Below are 14,031 nucleotides of genomic sequence, written 5' to 3'. Positions count from 1 at the left end.
GGGCACCCCTACATCGATCCTGCTGCTAGGGACGGGCCTGGGAGGAGGTGTTGTCAGCCGGGGCCATGGTGGCCAGCCTCGGTTTCCCTCACTGTGGGGATACCTCTCCCACCCCCTGCCCTGCCCTGCCAGGCAAACAGACCCCTCCTGCCTCTGCCCTCCCAGCCCGGAGGCAGCCTCACCCTGGCCCTGCAGGCCGGATTTCCTGAGCAAGGTCACTCTGGGAGCCACTGGAGCCCGGCGGCCAATAAAACGCATCGATGCAGAGAGAGAGCCCATAAAGCAGGTCACCCCCGCTAGAGCTTATTTGCTCTGTGCCGCTCCCCCCCTCAGCTCGGGGCCTGGGGACTCAGGGCTTCCCGCAGCGTGGCGGCCCTGTGACCCCTGCAACTGTCCCCAGCCTGTGCCAGGTGTGGGAAGGCTGTGTCCCCTGGCCTCCTGAACCCACCCCCAGCTCCTGTCCCCCCACAGACTTTTGGGGGTGTCTGGGTCCTCTTGCCTCCTGTTCAGGGCCCCACTCTCACCCAAGGCTTTGGGGGCTGTCCACACTGGCCAAGCCTAGTTCCCAGCAACTACCCAGAGCCAGGGTCCCAGGGCTGACTGGGATCTCCAGGGACATCCCATGCACACATGCTCAGCACACACACTCAGACACACGCCCGTGCATACACACATGCACACTCACATGCACGCTCACACACGTACGCATGCACGCTCACACACGCATGCTCACACACGTGCACACATGCACATGCACGCTCACACATGCGCACGCTCACACACGTGCACACACGCTCACATATGCACGCACATGCTCACACCCTGCATGGCAGGATCCAGCCAGGCCTCTGCGGACGTCTGTAGCACATGCGCAGGTGCACACACATGTGAGCGCAGGCACTCTGGCCTGGCGTGGCCCTGGGGAGGCAGCTCACAATGTCAAATCAATTGGGAGAAATTGATTTGGGCAGAGATTTCCGAGCCATCTGCTCACTCCCCAAAGTCATTCTGAGTGGGTTCACTTTGCATCCCAATGCCAGCCCTAAGCAGCAGGCTGAATGGGCCTCAGTTTCTCCCAGGGCACCTTCCCTCCCTGGGATGCTGGCCCCTGGGTGGGGGAAGGGGTGGTCTGGTCACCAGCTAGGTTTCGTGGCCCCAGGTGTGGGGGAGCCGCCCCAGCCCCCAGGAACTCAGCAGTGGAGACAGCCAGCCCCCACACACCCAGGGACAGGGGCCCCTAACAAGCTTCCTGCTGCCCACGCCCAGGGGCCCAGAAGGATCAGATGCCCCCCTGCATCCTTTGAGGTCACATCCTGTTGCCACCTCCCAGAAAGCCCACCTGGCTGCACCGAAATGCTTGGCCCTTCTTTAGACCCTGCTTGTTTGCACTGTCGCTATTATCACCTGAGTGTCCCGGCTCCCACGCCCAGCGGGCGCTTGCCCACCCCCATCCCAGCCTCCTGTGACCCACGAGCCCTGATCTGCACCAGCTTCGATCGGCTCCAGGGACAATATTTGCTTTGGGAGAGAGTCAAACATTTATTCTCTAATTTATTCAGGAGATCAGGTTGTCAAACACAAGCGCCCTCGTTACGCTCTCATGTTTCCAGGCCTTGGCCTCTGTCCAGGGTCGGTGCAGGCCCAGGCTGTGCTGACCAGGCCTTTCCCCTGCCTGGCATGCACCTGCTCCCTGTCCCTTGCTGCGGGTTGGAGGTCTTGCTCCAGGCAGACCCACAGAGCGCGAGCCAGGGTGGCACCAGGCATGGCTGTCTAGACGAGGGGGGGAGGGGCACATAGGCTGAGTCAGCCCCCACATTCTGGTCCTTCTCCTTCCAGCCTTGGACAGAGGCCCAAGGCACATGGGACCCCAGCAAGTCTCGGGCCAGGGGCGGTGGGAGGGGTGGTGCTCCTGGGTGTGGCCGAGACCACTCTGGTCTGGGCACCGCAGAATTCCTCAGGGGCCCGGCATTTGCTGGCATTTGCTGGCATTTCCACCCACACAGTGCTCCCTCCGAGTGACTGCTGCTTGTGTTGGGAGCCGCTCCCCGCCGCCGCTATCATGGCAGGCCTCCTCGTCTGCTCTTGTCCCCCGCCCTCTCAGGCCAGAGCCCCTGACAAAGCAGATGGCTGTGGGTGCCCGCCCCTCCCCGGGACGGCCTCCCCACACCCTAGGGACCCAGGAGCCCGGAGGTCCGACTCTGCACCCCCAATTCAGCCACCTTGCTAGCTGCTCCCCCAACGCCCTCCCACCATGGAACCAACCGTGACTGTGGGCAGCCAGGGGCAGGGGGTGGGGCAGCAGGCAACCAACGTGACTGTGGGCAGCAGGCCGCGGGGGGAGCCTCCACGGCAACGGAGCTCTGCAGTCCCACACGTCCCCTCTGGGGTCCCAGCCTGCCCTTGCTGGTCTGCGGGCTGTGCACCGCTGTGCCCCCTTTATCTGCCACCCCCCAGAGTCAACAGTTGCAGGTGCTGGGGAGCCCAGTGCATCCAGGTGTCTTTAATTTCACAGACTCACACTTGACTCGGCCAGGTGATGCAGGGTTGATGTGAGGAGGCACGGGGGGCCGGAGGGCGGAGGCAAGCAGTCCCCAGCTCACACCGGTGGTCACTCCCTGGCCTGGCAGGCTGGCACAGGCCAGGGGCAGGATAAGAAGGTCAAGATGCCCCGAGCACTGCCCGGGACACCCAGCCTCTCCCACCCACTCCCTCGCATCCCTGAGCCTCACTGCAGGACCACCCACGGCCTTGCCCAGGACCGCTGGTCCTCACACCGTGTGGAGCATCCCGGCCATTGCAGGGGGCACCTCAGCAGGCGCCGGAATGTTGGGGGGAGGCTCCACCTGGCAGGGAATCCAGACGCCACCAGGAGCCCCCCACGCCTGCAGCCCTCACAGCCGGCTGGTCTGCATGAGCCCGTTGGCCTCGGGGCTGCGCACGGGCAGTGTGGCCTCCTGCGGCCGGCTGCTCTTGTCGGGCTGTGGCTCCGTGGCATCTGCGTCCTCGGCACCGTAGCCCTTGCGGAGGCACAGAACCTTCCGGAAGCTCTGACGGAAGTTGTCGGAGAGGAAGCCGTAGAGCACGGGGTTGGCACAGCTGTTGGCATAGGACAGGATGACCACGAAGAAGTAGGCACCGGCGGAGGCCGGCTCCTCGGGCAGGACAAAGGCCAGGTTGACGATGTTGACGATGAAGAAGGGCAGCCAGCAGCCCACGAACACCACCACCACCACCACCACCATGCGGGTCACCTTGCGCTCTGAGCGCCGCCGCGTGGCACCCACCCGCACGCCCGATGCCTTCACCTTGACCACAATGAGCAGGTAGCACAGACAGATGACCAGCAGCGGCCCAAAGAAGCCTAGCACAGACGTGTAGATGATGAACACGGCACCCCACAGGCCCACGGGCTCCGGCCAGCTGAGGTTGCAGGTGTTCCAGCCCTCCTGGATGTCTGCAAAGACCACCAGCGGCAGGGACATGAGCAGTGAGAAGGCCCAGACCGCGGCACTGGCCAGCTTGGCCACCCTGGGGCGGCGCCAGTGGGTGGAGCGGATGGGGTGCACGACGGCCAGGTAGCGGTCCACACTCATGACGGTCAGGCAGAAGATGCTGGTGAACTGGTTGATGCCGTCCAGCGTCATGACCAGGCGGCACAGGACGGGGCCGAAGGGCCAATAGGAGACGGCGTTCTGCGTGGCCAGGAAGGGCAGCCCCAGCATGAGCAGCACGTCGGCCACGGCCAGGTTGAGGATGTAGATGTTGGTGACCGTTTTCATCTTGGCGTGGCGCAGCACCACGTAGATGACCAGGGCATTGCCACCCAGCCCCACCGCGCACACCAGCAGGTACAGCACGGGCACCACCACCGCTCGGGCCCCCGGTGAGGGCGCCAGCCCTGCCAGCGTCCCGTTCCCACCGCCTGTGCCGGCGGCCACTGAGGACGTGTTCCAGCTGGCTAGCGTGGGGGCCGGGAACAGAGGCTCCATCGCGGCCACTGTGGGCCGGGCAGGGCGAGCGCGAGCACGACGCGTCCTCTCTGCAGAGAGAAGGGAGGGCAGCAGAGCGATTAACGGGCCACGGTGCTTCCTCCCCAGGGCCCCGCCTGCCCGGAGGCACGGGATTGCCCCACGGTGGGTAAACAGTATTACTCATGTCCAGCTCGGCCGGGAGTCACATTAAGCAAATTGTTTGGAAAACCAGCCCAGAGAGGAAGGAGCAGAGGGACAGCGCTGTGTCATCTGTTGGGACCCCGACGGCTTCCAGAGACCTGGCCGTCCCCACAGCCCCGTCTGCCCCAGGACAGCCCACCGTGCGGCCTCCGCCTCCCTCGTCTGCTTGGGCCTCAGGGGGCCTGGGGGTGGCCTCTCCACCCTGTCTCGCCAGCAGGGATGGAGGATGGTGCAGGACGGGTGCAGGGACAGGAAGGCCGGGACAGCAGCCGGGCGCGCCAAACCCCTCACGCCCAGCCAATGCCAGCTGGAGCTACAGTTACACCTGCCAAGCCCCGCTTTCCTGGGTGACCTCCTGGAGCCATCGGGACGGTGCCAGGCCTTCCGCACGACCGAGGAGCCAGACCTCAGGCTGCAGAGGCTCTGCCAGCGTCCACCAGGCTCTCAGCAACGCCGTCCCCTCGAGAGCCCCCGCAGAGCCCACAGACTGGCCAGAGGAGTCGGTTTCCCCAGTGCTGCCGCTGTGGCAGGATGTCTCTGGGCCAAGGAGATGATGTGGGAAACCTTCGGGGGCCGTCATCAGAGGGGCGAGGGATGCACTCCAGGTGTGCACCTCCACAGCCATGGACGGGTGCATCTCTTAAGGCCCAGGCAGAGGGCGTGGAGCGGGGACGGGCAGACGAGGTCCTCCACACATGCCATAAGCCAGCGAAAACACAGAACCCACGGCATAACCCCAGCCCGTGCCACCGACCAGGAGGAAGTGCTTGTGTGTGAGTGGGAGCCGGCCACTGGGATGGGGTGTGCATGGGGTTTTGTAGAGAAAGAGCAGAAAATGTTAACATCCTTGGTTCAAGGTCATGGGCACACATGTCTCCTTAGACAGTTTTTGTACTTCTCTGTATGTCTGAGGAGGTTCATAAAAACGATGATGCTCAAGAGAAGACAAGCATCTCCTTTGACGGGGGGAGAGGGGAGAGGGCACAGGTGCCTGCCGCCCCAGTGGGCCACATTGCACAGGGGGTGGGGGCCAGCAGGGAGCCCCAGCTCCCCTGGGGGCCCCAGCCAAGGCCACTCAGGGCCAGAGACCCCCCACCCCAGAGCCCTGCCAGGCTGGCCCGCAGTGCCCCCGGTTCCCATCAGAGCAGGGCATGCCCCCAGACTGGCAAGACAAGCCGGGGAGCCCAGAATAAAGCACAGTGACCATATCAGAAAGAAACCCTCAGCTTCCGCTGGGAAGACACACTTGAACCGCCAAGTTCACTCGGCTAACCGCCGCTAGGACGTGTGCCCCAGAAAATCAACGGTGGGGAGATGGGTCAGTGGATTCATTTCCAACGGAATAAAAGTAATAGGAGTCTACAAGTATGTTTAAGATCTATTTAAATAAATATGTGTAGGATCCTCAATAAGGCAGGGATAAAAATATTATGAAACAAATTTGGCTCCTGTCTAAGAAGTAAAATGAACAAGTGTATATTTTTGAAAGTTACAACTCTTGGGTGTGAAAAATCATTTGGACTTAAAAAAAAAAATCCACAAAAGTCAGAATCCGCTCAGGTCTGGATGTGGCTGAAGAGAGAATCGGGGAATGGGAGTGGGGCTGAGGGGACCCCCTGGGAGCACAGCAGGCTGACGAGGGGATATAGGCGGCGGCGGGTGCTGGATGCTGCTGGAGAGCACAGAGCGGCCCCAGGGACGAGCACAGATAAAACAGCGTCAGGGTCCACCCACAGAACATCAAGGATGCTGAGAAAATCCTACAGAATGGCGGGAGACCAGGCAGAAACCCAGGCAGAACTGGGAATAGGACAGCAGGAACCAGTGGTGTCCAGATGCCAAGCACCGGGGAGAAACGCTGTCATGCTGGGGTCCCCACCGGGAGGGGGCTCACCGGGAGGGGTAAGGAGAGGCTGCCCGTGTTGGGCTGGATTTGCTGCTCCTGGTGCTGAGCGCCCCAGTGTGACATGGTGACTAGAGGTGAGGTGAGGGACAGTAACTCAAACAGGGCAAGGTGTGATCTCCAGGGACAACTGCATTTCCAGACAAAGCCAGGGGTCCCTCAGTTGGAAGGGGTGTTTCTGGGTTTGGGGGGCCCACCCTTCCCTGGGTGCCCAGCTGGAAGGAGGGCCTTCTGGGGACCTTTAGGCAAGGGCCGGCCACAGGCTCGCTCCCACAGGTAGAGATCAGCCTGCTCGTCTCTGCCCCAGACCCCTGCTCACATTTTGGAAAAAAAAAAAAAACAAAAACTCAAGAAGGGACTGTCAGCTCACTCTGCGTGGGACCCCAGGGTGCTGGGTGGGGAAGAAGCAGCAGCCCCCCAAAGGTGTTCAGTTCACCCGTGGAGGGAGGGGCGACTCAGCTCAGATGCATCTCTGGTGCAGGGCCTGGGTCCCTGGCATGTGGCAGCTGAACATGAGTTTGACCCTAAAGAGGCTGCTCAGGGTTCCTCTGAGATCTGCTTCCAGGCGCTCTGCCAACCCCCCAAGCCCCCCAGTTCCTCAGACTGCACAGCGGTAAAGAACAAAATTAGGCCGCTATGGTGGCGCCTGCCTCTGGGAACATAATTCTACAGGAGCCATTATTTAGAAGCGGCAATCTTCTTAGTCACAGAAATTACACTCGTGGAAAATTGTCCCTGGGGCCCTTTCTCTCCCGGTGGGGGGTTTAGCGGAGGGGGGAGATGTGGAATCAGCCATGGGCCAGCACCGGGACTCTCCGACCCAGAGGTCCGCACTGACGCAGCCCAGGGAGCAGACCCCCTACCCCGCCCCACACCCTGGCCCACTTCTCTGAGCCCCAGCAGAGGTAAAGTCGTGGATGGCGTGAAATAAGCTCAGGTGAGCAAGCTGCTGCATGCAGTGCCTGCCACGCAGTGGGCGCCAAATAACGGCTCCCATCCCCCTGCCCCAGACAGCCCAGCGTCTCCTCCCTAGTGTCCGAAAAGGGGCTTGCCCTGCGCTCCAAGAAGGGTGCCGGAAGCTTCCAGGGGCTTGGGGTTGGGGATGGGGATGGGGCCTCAGTGCTGCATGCTGCCCAGCCTCTTCCAGACTGGCCCCCCCAGGAGGCCGGCAGGAGAGTGCCTGCCTCCTCCACCCAGGGTCAGCGACAGCCTGGAGTGGGCTCAGTGCCCCTGGGGTCCGCACCTCACCTGGGAGTCCCCCCACCTGAGTGGGGCAGGGGCAAACACTGGGTGAGGTGGGGGCCTGCCTCCCCCACGGAGAGCCGCGGGGCGGGGGGGGGGGGCGACTAAGATGGGCGCCGGCTGGCACGGTGCAGCAAAAGGAGGCTGGCCAGTGCAGCCCCCTCCTCAGTCCCAGCAGGGATTCCGCGCCCTGCAAGATGTTTCCAAGGCCATATTCCGCCTCCAGCACACTTTCTGGGAAATCTGGGTCATTTTACCAGGAACCCATGGAGGGTCATTTTGTTGATGCTATCAACCTCCATCCACTGTCCACTTGAGGCTCCCCAGTCCTTCCCCCCCCCCCCCAGGAAACTGTTCTCTGTAGAACGGCCTCACTCTCTGGCCTGCTGGGGCTCCTGGCCCTTCCTTAGGACCCCAGGTCAGCTTGCAGACCTGGGACAGTGTGCCAGGCAGGTGGGCAGGCGAGGGCGCCCCGGACCCGGGGTAGGGAGCCAGCGCACAGGCGAACTTTCAGGGCGTGCGCTCCCTTCTGCCTAAGGACTACGAGGACTCCAGAGCACTGTTGCCAAGCCCTGGACATGCGGGGGCTCCCTTCCCAGGACCCGGAGAAGTTGGGCCGGCTCTTCCTGCCTCGGTCCCACAGCTCGCCGCCCGCCTCCCCCTGGTGCGCCATGGCGGACCCCACCTCGGTTGGCCCGCGCCCCGGCCCCCGCGCGCACGCGCCCTCGGACCTGCTTCCCCGCGCGCCCCGCGCCTCCAGTTCCCTCTGCTTCCGCTTCCCACACCCACCCCCCAAGCCACAGTCTCCTAACGAACCCACCCCAGGCGCGCCTCCCACTCTCCGCCAGCCTGGGGCAAGCCCCGCGGCGGCGCGGGGGGCAGAGCGGCTGTCCCAGTCTCCCCGCTGCTTCGGCCCTGACCCCGGTGCACCGGGTCCAGCAAAGGTGAGGGAAGCCAGGGAGCGGGAGGGGCTGGAGCGACCGGGGAGAGCGGCGGGAAGGCAGGGGAGGCCCCCGGGGCGGCGTTAGGTGAGCCCCGGGGAAACGCAGGGAAAGCGCTGGGGACAGGGGAAGCCTCAGGCAGGGGCCGCGCGGCAGGACCTGGGACCAGGGCCGCGCGGGGCTTCGTGCAGGGTAGTGAGACACCGCCCGCCCCCCAGAGGATAACCGGGATCTGCGCGGGGTCCCGGCGAGAGCGGAGGGCAGGGGCGCGTGGCACTCACCCGGCGGCGGGAGCCAAGTGCCGGCGCTGCGCTCGCTCCGGCTCGGCTCTCCGGGCTCGGGGCGCCGGCTGGGAGGCGGGGCGAGCGCGGGGTGGGGGGCGGGGCGGGGCGGACAGTAGGCTCCCCGCGCCCCCCCCGCGGGTCTGTTCCCAGTCCTTCCCCGAAGCCCACGCACGTTCATCCGCAGCGCTTGCCCCATCCACTCCTAGAACAGCGGCACCCCTCTTCTGTCTGCCCTGGCCACAAACCTGAGCTTGGAGGGTCCTGCCTCCAGCAGGGCAGGAGGGGCCCCTGGTAGCGCCCTCCTGAAAGTCTAAGGATGGGGAAGTGGTCCTCCCTCGGGAGAAGCGCTGGAGGCCTACGTCTGACGGATGGAATGAACCGGGCCAGAGATAGCGGTCAGGACGATGGAGGGGCAGCAGATGGCCCCAGCTGGCTGAATGGTTTGGGGATTCCCAGGATGCTGTCTTCACTCTGTAGGGTCTCCCCTTCTCAGGGATCACAGTCACCTGATCAAAACACAGAGGCAGGGTCTCACACCTAGGGTCTGTTTTCATGCAGGCTCTATTTGGGGAGGCTGGGCTTCTCCCTGGAGCACACAGTACCCCCTCCCAGCCAGACTCAGACCCCATGCTCAGGAGGTGACCTCCCTCTGCCACCCCAGGCCATCTCCTGTGTCCTTCAGCTCCCTAAGGGGACCACACAGACCTCACCCCTGTAGATGCAAAGCCAGACACCCATCCAAGGAAACATGGAGCCCGGGAGAGGGACCCGTTCCCACAGGCTGCAGCCCTCGCCCACAGTCCCCACAGGCCCGTCCGCCCACTGTGGATCCCTGCTGGCCTTCCGATGGAGACATGGCTGCCCACACGGAGGCTGCTCTTTCCTGATGTCCTGCGGGAACCCATGGCCATGGGAGGTAATGTGGTCCTGGCCACTCAGTACTTGCCCAAAGCCTGCCCTGAAGCTGAGGTCCAGATGTCCCCCTGGGCCGGTGCGGGGGCCCCGTGGGTGGACGGGGGTGGCGAGCTAGAGCCGGGCTACATGTCCTGTGGGGCTCACCAGCTAGGAAGGGGACCACATGAGCACATGTGTGTGGCCTGTTGCAAACTCAGCAGCTTCGCACAAACCCTCTGGAATTGTTTCGGTCTTGGCATTCCCGGGTGCCCAGCCTGCCCTGGATGATGCAGAGGTCGCTGTGGACAAAACAGGCAAGGCCTATCCCACGAGCTCCCAGAGTGGCAAAGAGAGGTATTTAATGGGGGTGCTTTTAAATCATTATAAATACCGTGTGCAAAGAACGAGGGTGCAGAGGAAGAGACAGTGGTGGGGACAGGAAGGCTAGGGACAGCCTCTGTAAGGAGGGGCCTGACTCTAGTGAGTGAGGAACAGACTCAGACAGAGGGAACAGCAGATGCAAAGGCCCTGTGGCAGGAGTGAACTTGGCATGTTCATGTGGCTGTTCAGGTGATCAATGGGGCCAGTGTGGGAAAGGGGCCAAAATGTTAGGGCCAGGCCCCAGCAAGGGGTGTGATCTGATGCTGAGAATGACTAAAGGAAGGGCTTTGGGGGGGGGGTCTAAGCATGGTGGAGACCACTGGGTTCGTGACCTGGAGAACATACTCAGGGGCCACTCCAGCCCGAATGGTCAGCTCTGTCCTCCATGTGCATGGAGCTCAGGGATTCTCTGGGTCACAGCCCATGGAGGTCCGTGGCAGTGCCCTGGGGTAAGGTTGTGCTCCCCTTGGGGTCACCTGTAAGCCATGTCCTGTGAAACCTGGCTCCTAGAGCTCAAACCATCTTGCCCCATGCAGAGTCTATTCCCTGCACAGTCCCTGGGCCAGGGCCAGGCACCATGGTGGGTACAGGAGTTAGAGGCCAGGTCCCGGGCTCCTTCCCCAGAATCTGCCCCATGTAAGCCCTTTGCCTTTCCACCTTCTCTGGAGATACCTGGGCTCCCTTTGCCCAGCCTGCAGTAGCAGCTTCTCCAGGCAGATCCCCTGAGAACCCCTCCAAGGCCCCCCAAAACCCTCCATCTGCCTGACCCCTCCCTTCAGCCTCGTGGCTCACGTCTCAGCCATGGGCTGCATCCAGCTCCTGCCAGCCAGATCCCAAGTTCAAGAGGCCCCCAAAAGCTCTGAGGTTCCCCAAGCAGCTTCCTCGATCTCATTGTCCTGGGGGTGCAGGGTCCCGTGGGCGAGTCAGGGCCTGGCGCACAACAGAGATGCAGCCCTGTGGGTGGGCGGGTGCTTGGCGTCAGGCTGGGATGCCTCGGCAGCCCCCCACCTGGGTAGTCTCACCCAGGTGCTGCTGAGGGCTGCGATGAGAAAGAAAAAAGGGCCCCAGAGAGGTGGCCTGTCCACCTTCCTTCTCCCCTGTTGCCCATGCTCCTGGCATGCGTCCCCAGGAGGAGCAAGTGAGGGGACCGCTGGGTACACTCTGCAGAGGTCAGGCCCAGCACTGGCGAGAAGGGTGAGGATTAGTGGCAGCTAGGAGCCATGGCAACAGGGCAATGGCCCGATGGTCTCCCCAGGGACAGTCCCAGTGTCCCCCCTGCATGGGGACCCCCATCCTGGCTGTGGGCTCTGCCATGGCCTGTGATCCCCCTTGTGTAGGAGCCAAGGCTGCAGCCGCGGACACAGAGTCTGCCTCCCCTCCCCTCACAGCCGCGCTGGCCCCCGCCTGGGCCACCGGCCCTGAGGCTCCCTGTGATTATTCACCAGCCACGGAGGCTGACTCCAGTTCACCTGGAGATACCCTGGAGGCCCCTGTGTGTGTCCCCAGGAAAGTCCCTGGGCTGGGGCGGGCCCCGGGAGGCAGACGTGAGGTATTCTCTGTCCTCTGGCCAGGAGGGCCCTCTCTCCACCCCTTGGAGGCCATGCCGCCTCCACCACTGAATCTTTGTCCTAGCCGTATCCCTGCTCAGCACACCCCAGTTAATTAACCTGGCTACTCAAATGCCCCTTCCTCCAGGAAGAACCCCTGGCTCCTCCACCCAGGTTTTTTGTGGCTCTGTCGCCTGCTGCTCCCAGACCACATCCCCTTGGTGATGTCTGTCCTGGATGCAGAGGTTGTGAGTGTTGGTGATCGAGTCTCTGCCCCCCACCACCCTGCGGGCTCACGAGAGGCACCGGGCTTTCTGCAGGGGCTTGAGGTTGGCTGCCATTTCTGGCCACGGTCTCGGGCTTCAGTGGGCACCGTGTGACAAGGCACTTGGAATGCAGCTTCCCAGGCTACCCCAGCCTTCAGAAGGGGAGGCTTCACCCCGTGGGCACTTACTGGGCATCACACTGTGCCCGGCACCATCCAGGGGTGGGTACAGAGTGGGGAACAGAGACCCAGCCCCTGGTAAAGGGACAACAGCCTGGCTCGGCTCAGGGGAAGAGGAAGATGAGGTGTTTGGGTGGAAAGCACCCCAGAGACTTGGCATCTGGCGCTGGTGAGAACCCCCCGCGCCCCCTACCTGGCCCCACCCCCATCGAGATACTTCTTCCCTCCCAGGGGGCTGCACTGGCCAGGTGAGGCCTCGGGCCAGCCCTGCACCCTAATGGGCTCAGCTGGGGCCCCAGCCCCTGGTGGTAAGGAGTTGGAGCCTGTCGAGTCGGGACCAGCTGGGATTTGCTCTGCCACAGCCTCCCCAGACACTGCACAGTCACGGTGGGGCCCCATGCCCGAACCCCCTGATGGAGGGCATATGCCAGGGCCCGTGAGAGAAGGTGGCCAGACACCAGGTGGGCCCAGCTGCCCAGCACATGTGGAACCCGCTCCATCCTGTGGGCTGGAAGCAGGAGGCAGAGCCTTGCGCTTCTTCCTTAGACAGCGGGGAAACGGAGAGGGCAAGGGGCTTGGCTGGGCGCAGAGCAAAGGTGAGCTTGGGTCCGAGTCTCTGGACACAGCCTGGGGCTTGCTCAGGCCAGCCTGCTGTCCCTCGCGTGGAGGGCCTCTGCAGGGGCGAGGAGGGGCAGGACTTAGCCTGTCGTGCCATGCGTGTGGCTCCTGCAGACCCTGGGACCCGCCACGTCCTAGAGGCCAAGTCACTGAGAGCCCAGGCCTGGGCTCAGCTCTGGCAGAGCCTGGATTTCCTGGGAGCAGCTTCTCAGGATGACTCGGCAGCCCCACTCTTGCCAGAGACTCCCCATAAGGCAGGACTGGTTTCCCCCACCTCCCCACCGGCTGTGCTGAGCCCGTGGGCCGTGGGCTCAGCCTGGGCGGATGGGGGTGGGGGAGTGATGCTGCCATCTCCAGGGCCACCTGGCCTGGGTGCCGGACGCCGGATCCTGGGGCAGGGCCAAGCCTGGCACTGGGCACGGCTGTCAGCTCTGACTCAGTGGTGGGGTGTGAAGACGCGCCATGACAGGGAGGAGGAAGGGGGTGAGCTTCCAGAATTAGCCACGACATGAAGTGGGGACTATCACTGCCCCGCTTACCGACAGCAGCACGGATCCAGCAGAGACTAGCCAAGCGTCCGCCCCGAGCCAAGAGGTGCTCCGGGGGCTGGGGCTTCAGGAACAAACAGGCGAACACTGCTCTCCTGGACACACAGACAATGACCACCAGGCACCAGGAGAAGGTAGCAGAGCCAGCATCCAGCCCTGCCCGATGGCAAAGACCAGAGCCTGTCCTGCCGACTGGCCGAGGGGGTACAGGGAGATGGAGGGGGGTGACCTGACCTTGGAACCCAGGTGACAAGGAGAGGGATAGACGACACACCCCACTGGGGAAGAGGCCAAGAGGCAGCTGGCTCCAGAAGATTCCATGTGACCAGGCAGAACTGTGGCTCTCCCTCCCCACCCACAGGCTGCATAGAGCAGCCTGCTCTGGAGTTGGGGTGGGTCTCCGGGCCCCGAGGGGGTTTGGACAGGTGTCCACCTCCACCACCCTGAACTCCCGGGGGTCAGGGACAGGAAACACCCGAAGGAAATGGGCACAGGGCAAGTTCTAGGCCCAGGGAGGAGCTTGCCGGCAGGGCCTCTCTTCCAGGGGTCTGGGGGTAGCCCCCTGGGGATGACAGACCGAAGGCCGATGTTCAGCCAGCCACATGTGATAGGAGAACTCTGACCCGGAAGGTGCCCACACCAACTCAAACCACAGCCTCTGCACACAATGGTGCCGTCAGTCACCTCGGAGATGTGATGCTGTCCCCACTCTGCCAACCCCATGTGTCCCCAAACCCATCACGTGGGAGGCCTCAGCCACCCCGCCCTCATGAGAACGCATCTGCAGGTGCCCACTCTCCTCCCATGATGCTGCCCGCTCCCCAGCGCACCTTGGAGTCTCTGCCGGATGGACATGGACAGGGTGATGGGGGCTGGCTCCTCGGTGGGGCAGCTCTGAATGAACAGCCTCTTTGTTCCCCTGTGGGTCTAGAGCTGGTCAGGCAGAAGCCTGGACTGGCATCTGCAGTGGGGGCGCTCTGGTGGGGCTGGGCCCTGAGCCTGCGGGATCCCTGCGATCGGGGGCTGCACAGTGTCAGAGCTGAGCTGGGGCCCGGG

General features: G+C 63.4%; 1 protein-coding gene across 1 annotated transcript; it reads right to left on the bottom strand.

Annotated features, from left to right (window-relative positions):
• Positions 1 to 1,589: 1,589 nt before the first annotated feature.
• On the bottom strand, positions 1,590 to 8,580 carry SSTR5 (somatostatin receptor 5). Its single transcript, XM_027612437.2, has 2 exons — positions 8,540 to 8,580; positions 1,590 to 4,039 (listed from the first exon to the last, which is right to left on the bottom strand). The coding sequence occupies exon 2, from the start codon at positions 3,987 to 3,989 to the stop codon at positions 2,892 to 2,894; it is 1,098 nt and encodes a 365-aa protein (XP_027468238.1). The 5' UTR covers positions 3,990 to 4,039; positions 8,540 to 8,580; the 3' UTR covers positions 1,590 to 2,891.
• Between the last annotated feature and the right edge of the window lie 5,451 nt (positions 8,581 to 14,031).

The sequence above is a fragment of the Zalophus californianus genome, chromosome 10, assembly GCF_009762305.2.
Source record: "Zalophus californianus isolate mZalCal1 chromosome 10, mZalCal1.pri.v2, whole genome shotgun sequence".
Taxonomy (NCBI): Eukaryota; Metazoa; Chordata; class Mammalia; order Carnivora; family Otariidae; genus Zalophus; species Zalophus californianus.
Note: the sequence above shows the minus strand (reverse complement) of the source record. Positions and strands in the feature narration are given on the sequence as shown.